This window comes from Triticum dicoccoides, chromosome 6A (assembly GCF_002162155.2).
Source record: "Triticum dicoccoides isolate Atlit2015 ecotype Zavitan chromosome 6A, WEW_v2.0, whole genome shotgun sequence".
Taxonomy (NCBI): Eukaryota; Viridiplantae; Streptophyta; class Magnoliopsida; order Poales; family Poaceae; genus Triticum; species Triticum dicoccoides.
This window is the reverse complement of record NC_041390.1, coordinates 620,679,791-620,692,143: the sequence shown is the minus strand read 5'-3', so window position 1 is coordinate 620,692,143 and position 12,353 is coordinate 620,679,791. Positions and strand designations below refer to the sequence as shown.

The window sequence follows — 12,353 nt, the reverse complement described above, 5'->3', positions numbered from 1 at the left end:
GCCTTGGATAAACCCGATGTATCTAACATGACGTTAACCAAATCAGTTAGAGTACGGTTTTTCCGCTCGGCAACCCTGTTTGACTGGGGTGAATAGGGAGGCGTCCTCTCATGAATAATGCCGCGTTCCGCACAGAAGGAATCAAACTCACTCGAGAAGTACTCTCCACCACGATCTGACCGGACTCATTTAATTTTCTTTTCAAGTTGATTTTCAACTTCTGCCTTATAGATTTTAAAGTAGTGTAGAGCCTCATCTTTAGTATTTAACAGATACACATAGCAATATCTAGTGGAATCATCTATCAATGTCATGAAGTATCTCTTTCCACCTTTAGTCAACACACCATTCATCTCGCAAAGATCAAAATGTATGAGTTCTAATGGTGCCAGGTGTCTCTCCTCCGCGGCCTTATGAGGCTTGCGAGGTTGTTTAGTTTGCACACATGAAAGGCACTTAGAACCTTTGGCTAAAGTGAAACTCGGGATTAAATCCAACTTGACTAGCCATGTCATAACACCAAAACTAATGTGACAAAGACGTGAATGCCAAACTTCAGATTCATTAACATTCGAATGAATATGGTTCATGACTTTATTACAAAAATCTGCGAGGGAAAGGCGGAACATCCCTCCGCTCTCATAACCTTTTCCAACAAAGAGTCCATATTTTGTAACAACTAATTTATTAGACTCGAAAGCCAACTTAAACCCTTCTCTACATAGAAGGGAGCCACTAACGAGGTTCTTCTTGATGGCGGGGACATGCTGCACGTTCTTCAGCTGCACGATCCTTCCCGAAGTAAACTTCAGATCGACCGTGCCAACACCATGAACAGAAGCACTCGCGCCATTCCCCATCAATACGGACCCGTGACCTGTGACCTGGTAAGAAGTGAATAATGAAATGTCAGCACACACATGAACACCTGCACCTGTGTCCACCCACCAATCGTTGGGTTGAAACACTGAAAAAACAGTAAATAAATTACCGTACCCAGATGCACCATTCTCATTGTTGCCCACAATCATGTTGACAGACTTGGAGTCCTGTCCTGACTTCTTGTACTTGTTTGGGCACTTGTTGGCCCAATGTTCAACCGAACCACATGTAAAGCAGCCCTCGTCCTTCTTGTTCTTCTTGAAGGTCTTCTTACCCTTCTTCTTAAAGTCGGTATTGTGTTGGACACCGTTCTTTCCCTTGGGCTTGTGGGAGTTGAAGTTCTTCTGGTTCACCATGTTGGCAACAGAAGTCCCTTCGGCCCCTTTTCCATGCGAGTCTTTTGCCCTCGAATTTTGCTCAACACTCAGATGGCCAATGACATCCTCCACAGAGAATTCACGCCTCTGATGTTTCAGAGTGGTGGCAAAGTTCCTCCAGGAATTAGGGAGCTTAGCGATTATGCAGCCCGCGACAAACTTGCCCGGTAACTCGCACTTGAGAAGCTCAAGTTCCTTAACAATGCATATTATCTCATGAGCCTGCTCCAATACAGGATGGTTTTCAACCATCTTGTAATCGTGGAACTGCTCTATAATATACATCCCGCTCCCTGCATCGGCGGCCCCGAATTTAGATTCGAGCGCCTCCCACAAGTCCTTGGCGACATGCACATGTAAATATGCGTCGACCAGTTTATCTCCGATCACGCTAAGAACTGCTCCGAGAAACACAACGGTAGCCTCCTTGAACGCCTTCTCCTGTTCAGGAGCAATCGTTCCCGTGGAGACACCGGTGACCCAGAACACGTTCATAGCCGTGAGCCATAACGTGGTCTTAGTCTGCCAACGCTTGAAGTATGTACCGGTAAACTTATCCGGTTTCAATGCAGCGGCAAAGCCACTTGCCGAGAAATTCCTACACATAATAGGTTTTTGGATTGTTGAGTAAATAGGCAATTTCTCGATTAAATTAATCCATGAGTAAATCACTAGCATGGCATTGACTAAGTTGATGACGTACTGACTCTGATCTAAACATGCTCGTACTAAGCAAACAGTAGACAAATCTACACATACTACTAGTACTGCTAATATGAAAATAATCAGGAGCGGGATAAACGAGTTATACCCTCCAGTAGGCCACGCAGAGGCCGCGGCTTTGGTGGCAGCAGCGGCGTCCTCGGCGGCCTTCTTGTCGGCTTCAGCTTTCTCGGCGGCGGCACGGTCGGCATCGGTGGACATGGTGATGATGAAGGCGACGTGGACGTATAGACGATCGGAAGCGAGCAGTCGCGTAATCGCTGCCCAAAAACCTATTCGCCCTTCACCCCGTACAGGAACCAGAAGGGCGTGGTTTCGGAGACCTGCTCTCCCGTCGACCGTGTACGCGGCGGACGGGATGGAGTCGCCGGCGACAGCAGCAGCAAAGGAACGACGGTGGGCGTGCGCGTGAGCAGATGTGATCTGTTCATGGCGTCTAGGGTTAGGAGACACCGCATACTTATAGGCGCAGCCGCATGGAGAGATGTGGGCTCGACCCACATCCGAGTCCGTGACAGCCCATGATCCGACGTCTCAGATCGTGGCCCAGCTGTCAGAGAACTCTCCGTTAGTGACTGGCAAAAATAAGCGCGTAGGTGTGAGCTCGGCTCGGCTCAATCCCGCAACCCGCGGCGCGGCGCGTCGTGACGAGGCGTGGCGTGGCGAGGCGGGCGGCGGAGGAGGAGTGCGCGAGGGCCTCTTCTCTTCTCAAGCTCTAGTAGCATGTAGAAGAGAAACCCTTATAAACCACTCCAACTCTCCTTCCACTTCCGGGTGGGACTAAACTTCCCACTACACTTAGTGCCATATAACCCATATGGGCCCTTAGGGATTTTTCAGAAATTGCAATATGGGCCTAGAGCCCATCTCAGATTTCAGCATACGCTGCTCACACAAGTGCGTGTGCCGTGTAGCATGGGAAGACGAAATTAATGAAGCAAACTGTGGTGCTGTCATCTATACTACTATTAAAAAAGCAAACTTAAATCCCTCTAAAGCCACACAATAAAATGTACACAGAAGTACCAAAGATGTTAGATCAATCAGACTAAATAACATCCAACAATCCATATTACATCAATGGTCTGCCATACAAACTGACGGCCCAGATTAAAAGTTCCGCTGGGCAGAGTACGCCGCACACGGCCTGCCCCTCCCACGCTTCGGACGAGACTTGCCTGCTCCCTTTCCATGCTCCCATCCGTGCTCCCGCATACATGGCTTGATTTGATTGGAAGAAAATAAGGCCCGGCCCCACCCCCTGAAAATCAGGAGGGGATGATTAGATTAGAAAAGAAAAAGGAAAAAGATCAGTTGTAGAATAAAGTGGGAGCACGAATGGGAGCACGGAGAGGGAGCAGGCAAGCCGGATCCCCACGCTTCACCTCATGAGGCAAAGAGGCCGCCGCACATCACGCATCTCAGCCCCAACAAATCATAATCATCCCCTGCCCCGACTGCGCCCCCGTCTCCCTTCCCACCGCCATGCTCCCCCTCTCCCCATGGACACCCTTCCCGCCTTCGCCGCCGCCCCACGTGATGGACCCCTCTTTCCCTCTTCTCCTCCACGGCCAAGCCGCGTCGCTGGCCGAGCCCCATTACGGTTGCTGTGAGCCGCCGCCCGCCCCGTATCCCCATGCCCGAAGCTGCAGCCGAGATGCATCTGAGCGAGAACGAGGGGATTGAGGAAGTGTGGTTCGCGATGACTAGCGGGCAGGGCTTCGCCGGCGCTGCCATATGTCCGGAGCTGATCTGCTGCGATGCGCTGGAGGTCTGCTCCCTCGATCTGCGCGATTCATCCTCTTGGTCACGTCGGCGTCAACTTCTTCAAGGTTCTCTCCCTCGCTCTCTTTCGCTTAAATTATTGTGGGTTTTTTCTTCTGCCGCCATGAGTGGGCGTGAGAGTTAAAAGGCGTCGTTTCAGCCAAGAAAGTAAATTGTTTTGCTATCCAATGCATTGAAGCTATAATGTACTTAGTAAATTGTTTAGGGCAGTGTAGGACTTATAATGTCTTCCAACTTAGTGAATTGATAAACCTGGAAGTTTGTATTTTTCACTTAACTGGAATTTGCGCAATTCAGTTATTTGTTCAGTGAATGGATTTTGTCATGACATGTCCTGCAGGCAATGATTCGAAGTAGACGGGCCTGGCTTCTGTTCATGATGCAGTTATGTGCTATCTTCATTCTTGTTGCTGAGGGTAACTTCATGCATGTGCAAGCTATATGTACTCTTAAGATGTAAGTCTTCTCTAACTAATTGCCTATTCCTGTATGGTACCACTTTTTCCCTAGCAAGGATATGTGAGCCTACTAACCTTATGTCGTCTGTCATTGTCAGATCGATATGGAAGTATGGCAGAAATTTGCATCTTAACCTTTCGTATGTAGGTTCGACATATAAATGTCGTACATATGCTTCTTTGACCTGAGTGTGTAAACTTGGTGTAGGCCACAAGGTCTGCAAGCACAAGCAATACCATGAAGGAGCAACTCATCTACTACACCTATACAATAACCAGTGGGGCATATCCAAATCATCTACCCAATCTGCTCTTTCTACAGCCATGGATAGGGCAAGAAAAATAATTAGAAAGCATGAAAGGTGTCATTCAATACTTACTGCTGGATATATCAATTGTTGTAGCTCTCCCTACACCCATGTGCTGCATTCTATATTCTGAAGGCTCAGGCTGGAATTCTTGTTCTGTTCATACGTTGCAATCTAGCATTTTAGTTCAAAATTTACTAATTTAGAAACTGGATTCTGTGTATAGTTATTCTCGTGTCCATCATATATATGAACACTGTGTGTGTACTTCTTCTCATGTTGAAATGATGTGTGATACTGGGCCTTTGCATTTTCTTCAGGATTTTGGCATGTGCATGTTCACATCTACACTACTACTATTAAACAAGAGAACATGGCGGACGAAAACTCTGCCAGGCCCACGCTTGCGCACAAGGGAAACAATCAAACAACCCACGTCCAATTTATATGGAGAGGAAAAAAACAAGGTAAACGTTTCCAGCCGGGGCACCGGCGGAAACGCTGCGCCGGTCGCGCACTCTCGTTCACACAGGCTAGGCCCACACATCTATCTTTTTTTAACACAGCCTTATCTCTTAGTCAAGTAGCCATGTCCGTTCCTTCTTCTTCCTTGTAGCAACGCATTTTTCTTCAGCTCGCCTGAACCAATGCTACCACCGACGACGCAGCCGCAACCAAGCCCCTGCTGACCACCCACCATGGATGAGCGGAGACACCGGCATCGAAGCTCGCCGGCTCGTCACCGCTGATGCAGCAAATCACAGCCACCATTCTAGCTCAGCGTAGTGACTGTCGCAGCTTGTCGAAACCATGGCCCCAAACGCCATGGTGACCATCGCAGTTCTCCGCACTGACCACCCCAGCTCGTGGTGCGTTGTAGCTGTTCCATATGCTGGTTGTAGCATTTTTCTCTGCGGTTTGTATCTTCCCTTGGTTGTAGTCGTCTACCTTCACCGGCCACAAATTTCAGCGTCGCCCATTGTAGCAAAAATGTCCATCGGTAGTAGCTTTTTCCATTGCCCGTGGTAGCTTTTTTGCAGGCGGGTTGCAGCTTCCTGCTCGACGCTTGCAGCTGTCTCGCGTCGTCAGTGGTAGCAAATCAATCTGCCGGTAGTAGCTTTTTGGGTTGCAGGTAGTAGCTTTTTTTGTGGGCGGTTGCAACTCCGGGCGCATGAGGTTGTAGCTCCACGCCCCACTCCGCGTTCCAGCTCCCTGACGTGCCGGTTCCAGCAATTGGTGTCGCTGGTTCCAGCAAAATGCCTTGCCGGTCGCAGCAAGACGATGCTGCAGGGTCACGTCGCCCGCCGTTGTCAGCGTGGAGCATCTCCGCATGGTCTCCGCCCTCACAGCATCCCGGTGACAGCCGCGACACCTTTGATGGGTGGAGGGTTGCAGCAGTGGACGGCTGCGGGCACGGTGATTTTTGCCCCCATTTTTTGTTGGATCCAGCAGCGCGATTTGCTGCACGAGGGCACACTAGGGGGTACGAGGGCTGCTACCGGCGGCGAGCGGCTAGCGGCGACAATGGGGAGCCGGCGCTGCCCGGCAGGGATCGATGGCGCCCCTGCCTTTTTCTTGTTTTCCCCATGCGTGTGGGACTGAGAAGGAAGATATGGAAAGGAAGGAAGATGACACTGAGATCCGACTGTTCATGTTATGTAGATCGGGCGGTTAGCAGTGGACCGGCCGAAAGTTTGGGCCGGCGCACCGGCGCTTATTAGCGCCCAAAAAACAATCGCAAAAGGAAACCACACGTCCGTTCCGCATGCATTGTTCAACCAAGCTGCATATGGTTCACCCACACTCTGAAAGAGACCTAGATGAATAGTATTACAAACTACTACATCCTGTTACATTATGCCAAGTATATTAATGCAAATTGAATTCATTTGGGTAGCAGACCTAGATGAATAGTATTACAAACTATTATATTCTGTAGCATTATGAAAGTAAATTAATGCAAATTGAATTCATTTGGATAACAGACCTAGACGGGCATTGCGCGTGCAAGATAACTAGAGTTTTTCTTATTGTGCATCAGGTTAGCGATGTGTTGAAACATCAGACTCCGCACAGTCCAAGTAAGTTCCCTGTATTTTATTATATTAAGTTTGGATAAAGCAACCTAAGATAGAGTTTGGATAAAGCAAAATAACTAGAGTTTGATAACCAGCAACCTAAGTAGAGTTTGGATAAAGCAAAATAACTAGAGTTTGATAACCAGCAACCTAACTAGAGTTTGGATAAAGCAACCTCACTTGTGCGCGAACAAGCTAGGTGCCTGAATTTTTTATGGTGATATGTCAAATTGAGATGCTTAGAGAATTGGCGATCAAATGTGTAAGGCAACGGCAGCACGCAGATCGCCAAATGTGAAAGCATTATACTAAGTATATTAATGCAAATTGAATTCATTTGGGTAAGCAGAGGCACCACAAGAAAGCTCTGAAGGTAAACAGTTAGTGGGAGTTGAACATAAAACTCTACTATGTCTGTATTCCGGTAACGTAATACTATTCATTCAAAGATAGTTATATGATAACACTCTTGACATTCACAGGGTTGAAGGACTTCGTATGGCCCCTACCACTCCCAACAGGTAATGATCATAACCCAATCACTCGATTGTTGCTCAACTGCTGAATTGTGTCATGATTTGCAGACCCTAAAGAAATAAAAAGGCGGATGGGTAGAGAGCAATATGCACAAAATAGGGATGAAATCAATAAGAGACGACGTGAGGCCTACAAACAGAAAAAAAATTGCCGCTGCCAAGATCAATGGCCTAAATAACAGAGTACACACACAGTTGGCTGTATCACAAGGTAACGATGATCAACTTCATGATATACGGCCCAGTTGTATTACTATAAAATGATCTATTCTTCATATATTCAGACCGTAATGAGATTAAGAATCGGATGGAAATGGAGTGGTATGCACAAAATAGAGAGGAAATATTAAAGCGACAACGTCAACCCGCAAGCAAAATAAGCATATTGCTGCCGTCCTCAATGGCAGTAACATTGTGTCACACATGCCAGCTAGCGGACAATTGGCAGTCACACAACTGCAGAACATGACATGTGCAGGTGGTGCAGTACCAAATTCCATGTATTTCAATAGAGACCTCCTTGACGAAAAAGAGAATATTTATGAAGATGATGAGTCCAATTGGTTGCACAGAAATGATGCGTACGAGATGCAACGAATTTCAAGACAAATGACACTCACCCAAATGTCAAACTGTTTGAGAACCCCCAACTCAGTACAATCGTCGACCTACATATCCCAGAAGAGTCTTTAAAAAAAGGTTAGTTCATTGATTTTTTTAATGGTGCTAAATTATCAAAAGTGTTTATTTCTTCTTTCTTTGGGCACTCTATAGTTGATTCAGGTACAGAGCCTTTTTATGGCATCAAACAACATCTACCAATCCAACATAATAATGATCACTCACGCATTCAGTGATCAGCAAGTAAGAAAGTACCCTCTCTAATTACAAAAAAAAGTCTTGTCTTTGTGACTGCATCCAAAGAAGTAGCACTATTTCTATTACCTGATAAATTGATATACTCTTTGTTGCTACAATTGTAGTCCAGTGTCTACGCACACAAGGTGCACATAAAAGAGGAATTGGGTCTTCTTATACTTTTTTTGTTTTTCATTTTCCAGTATATAAATGAGGGCATCTTCTTCTATTATTAAATTTGCATATTAGATGGCTGTAGGTTTAAGTATTGGACGTACTTCATAGCCTCATCCTCGCTGCACTGCTCCAGAAATACAACAAGTTACACAGGGTCCAAAACTGAAAAGCAGTAAAATCCATTCACAGGAAATCAGGTAACATGGGGCTGAATTTGATTTTATAGGGCTACATGTAACCTGCCATGCGAGGATATGTGCTCTCGCATAGTGACCCTGCGACTGCGAGCCCGCTGTTCGGCTATCCTCTCACCTCTGTCACCCGGCAATCAGAACTCAATTCAGAACGAGATGGAAATTCAATTGGATTTCTGACGAAGAACAAGATTCGTTCAAAGTTTTAGCACTGATGGGCGCAAACTAGCCATCTGCACATCAGAAAATCCACAAGTAACAAGGAGAAGCAGGGCAGCCAGCACAAACCTCCCGTGTTGCCTCTCTGCCTCCCCGCGGCGGCCCGGGACCGTCGCGTGGTGGCGCGCCAAACGTCCCCGGCGACCCCTCCGTCCGCACCCCTCGCGCTACTCCTCTCCCTCCGTCTACGCTGCCGGCTCCTGCGCCTCCTCCGCGGCCGGGCACACCGAGGCCGAGGCGGTGACCGGCGCGCGTGTGTATATGCGGCACCGGCGTTGTATTTGGCGTTGCCCACGACGGTGGGATGCCGGAGGCGTTGGCGCAGCAGCAGCATGCCCAGGGACTCCTTCGCCGTAACCGCCGGGAGCACCGAGGACGGTGGCGGCGGCTTTTTTCCTGAGAGCGGTGGGGAGACAGTGGATGGGATAAGGTATGTGAAGTGTGTGGGTGTGGAGAACTGAGAGGAGGCAGCGAGGGGCGTGTCCAATTTTTTCCTGCGCTTCATCAGTTTTAGTTTATGGTTGGATATGTAGCATCGTCCAAAACATCATCCAAGAAAGTCGTCTGCATAGCAGCTCTCTTATGTCTGATGCATGGATCAGTACCCTTGGATCAGTTGTCGTGCAAGAATCGGCTACAAACTGTCATGCGTAAAGTAGTTTTGTTCTGTTTATATTACTCCCTCTGTTAAGATCTTACATTATGTCATGAACTTCTTGTTGAGGATAAATCATGTAGGTCATTTTGTGGCCTCTTGATGTTAAATTTCATGGAGTACTTATGGGAGATATTTCGACACTCTTGAACAGATATATTTTGCATCATATCATAATTTCATGGAGTACTTATGAAGTAGCAACTATTTGAAAATTAAGTCGTATTATTTGACTTTACTTTCATAGGGCATATTTAGAACAAAATTAGTTGTTATTTTAGTAGATGAGAATTGAATAATGATGGTATAAGAAATCCGGATCGTTAGGCATGACACATATGCACATGGCTCAATAACAATGACTCACTAAAGAGAAATAAGATTTAAAATGGATTTTTCTATTATAGATTATGATACGTGCGTTGCACGTGCAAATCTACTAGTAATTTGTAACAAACCAATTCATATTTTCAATAACCAACTAGGCGCAGATACTTTTCAATCTGAGCGTGCCCGGTTTACTAGGCCTTTGCATTTTCAAACATTCTGATTGATCATACTATATATAATCTCTTTTTTTTGCTTTAAGGGAGTTAGTTTGTTTATCATCATGACCAACTGAAACTGATTAAACTGGTAGGTCTTCTCCTCAATTGGGGCGTGTGATCTATGAAAGCTTGGGATTTACCCTTCTAATGTGCCGCCTTTGGTTTTGGTTCAGGAAGAAGAAGGTGGTGCACAAGATGGCGACGTGTGTAACTAGCTTGAGGATTTTCTGAATTTCTTTGTTCTAACAAAAGAAGTTGAATTAGGATGTTTGCTACACATTTGGAATAGATTGTCAAGAAAATTTATCTAGAGTCTGAACAAATTCATTTAGATTCCGTTTAATTATAGGGACTGTTCATTTTCTGCATTAATTTTGTCATGTTATAAAATTGGCATACCATATAATGCATATGTTTTCACACTAAAGGTGCATGGATGCCAATTTTAACTCCCATGAGTACTTGTAGGAAAACAATTGTACAATGTTTAAAGATGTTATTTGTATTTGAAAAGAGCGATCATATACTTCGATTGATTCCATAAGAGTGAGGTCACTCCTTGACTAAGTCGAACTTCAATCATTTTCTCTTTTTTAATGGTTGGAGATGTGTTTTAGGAGTATCAACAGCTAATGACGAACGCGCCAACATGCATGTAGCATGGTGGCCCTTGCAGCATGCACAAGACCATCCGGACAAATGGGAGGTACACAAATAGCCAAGAATGCAAAGAAATGTGCACGTCTGTGTTTCAGTGTTATCTCATTTAACACTAGCGATTAAATGGTCAGTAGCTCCCCAGGTGTGCTTGCCTAAAATGTACTTTGGTAGTTGCTATAGCAATGCTAGCTTCATATGTTGTTCTTGCAACCTCAACTAGGTAATTTTACTTAAAGCAAATGTTGTTCTATCCTTCCAATTAGTCTTATTCAGATCTTCTTTTCTTTCTTCTGTTGTCATTCAGAGTAAAAAAATTATGACAAATCAAGGAATTTTGTCATATCTTTCTCCGAGTTGCCTTAATTTTGTAAATTGTGTTCTAATTCAATTTTGATTTTCTTTTTAGAAAAGCCTACTTTGAAGGTGTGTGAATCCATTATTTCCTTTTAGTTTGCTGCGGAGGTGAGTTGGGAACCTTTTTTAAACTTGGTGGATGTGTTGTTGTAGTGACGGAGACTTGCCCGAATGTTGCTTTCCTCTGTGTGAAGTGCTTCGAATTGTCGAAGGCTTCAACATGTCCCAAAAATGATTGACAAGGTGCGGGCAAGATCGTCTTTACATTTTACATCTACAGTTGGTCGGTGTTTTAAAACTTTGACTTAGGACAAAACCTAGATGTACACTTATATGTGGATGGAGGGAGTACAGATTATTTGGGATGGCATTTGCTGGCAGACCACTGAAATAAATATAATTTCAGGCAATAGAAATTTTTGAATGTGTTGCACATCCGTTAGTGACAAAATAACAGGCTGAGACATGTCACTCATTTCACAGTTACAAGCTAGCATTGGTGAATTTGTTGGACATTCAGTATGCATGGTTTAGTTTGTTGCCTTATGGAGCTTCTGGAAAGAAACTAACTATATGCTATTTGCATAAACCGTTGTTTTTTGGCTTGCAGTTTATTTTCATGCGGTAGGTCACTACTATATATCCATACAAAAGAGGTTTAGTGTTACATTATGTAAGTAGCAGATTTCGTTCTTGCCCTATATTCTTTCTTTGTGAACCTATTCCTGATAATATATTAAGACAGCGTGGAAAATCCAGTGGTCATGTTTGCGGTGTGAGCTTTTTGAACTCCTTTAATTGAATTACTGAGATTCAGTACTTCTAATGTTCTTTAGTCTTTAACTAATCGGTTGCGAAGAGAAACAAGGAAAATCTTTGCCTCCCGATCCGCCGGCGCGTCAAGTCGTGGATGGGAAACAGAGAAGAGGCGGCGTGCGAGGCGTAGGGTGGTGACGGGCGGCAAACTGCCGGGGCGGCGGCGTGTTCGGGAGAGGATAGCGGGAGGCAGCAGTTTTCTTTTTTCTTGTGATGAAAAGGGGTAGGAGAGGTTAGCAGTTAATGACATGGTGGGTAATTAAGGCATAAAACACGTTTAGTATGATGGAGCGATGTAGACCATCAGATCAAAGGATTTGATGGATGGGATGAATTGGTTCTCCGCCCTTTCGTGCTTTTATAGGGGTAGTAGATAATGAACACGTCATCCGGAGGCTAGACACTACCCGTCGATTTCGCTTCATCAGCTTAGGAGCTGTAAAACTTGTTCTTGCCGGTTGCAACCTCGTCAGGAGCATACCAGAGTTCATGGGATCAATGAAAGACCTCCATATTGTCAAGATGTCATATAACTATTTCTCCAACATGATCAACGATAACCAGAAGTTTTCAGGCACAATCGATATTATCACCACAATGACTAACCTTGAGATGGACTCGTTGGCTGTCAACCAATTCTTGGACGTGATCCCAGACGGCATAGGCGCATGCAAGCACGTGTGTATCATATTTATCCAATATTTGTACATTAGGAGGGCACTTGC

At 45.3% G+C, this 12,353-nt stretch overlaps 1 protein-coding gene across 9 annotated transcripts; it reads right to left on the bottom strand.

Moving 5' to 3' along the window:
* Positions 1 to 6,177: 6,177 nt before the first annotated feature.
* On the bottom strand, positions 6,178 to 9,965 carry LOC119318569. 9 transcript variants are annotated; one of them, XR_005154162.1, is made up of 3 exons: positions 8,422 to 9,965; positions 8,284 to 8,344; positions 7,296 to 7,834 (listed from the first exon to the last, which is right to left on the bottom strand). XR_005154162.1 is itself a non-coding variant. In XM_037593148.1 (3 exons), exons 1-3 carry the CDS (start codon positions 9,098 to 9,100, stop codon positions 8,293 to 8,295), a joined length of 570 nt encoding a protein of 189 aa, XP_037449045.1. In that variant the 5' UTR covers positions 9,101 to 9,965; the 3' UTR covers positions 7,836 to 8,292. The 9 variants fall into 9 exon arrangements, 2 of the variants coding, with proteins under 2 accessions (XP_037449045.1, XP_037449046.1); XR_005154163.1 differs by having other exon boundaries at positions 8,284 to 8,306; XR_005154160.1 differs by lacking the exon at positions 7,296 to 7,834 and having other exon boundaries at positions 7,836 to 8,344; positions 8,422 to 8,496; positions 8,665 to 9,080.
* Between the last annotated feature and the right edge of the window lie 2,388 nt (positions 9,966 to 12,353).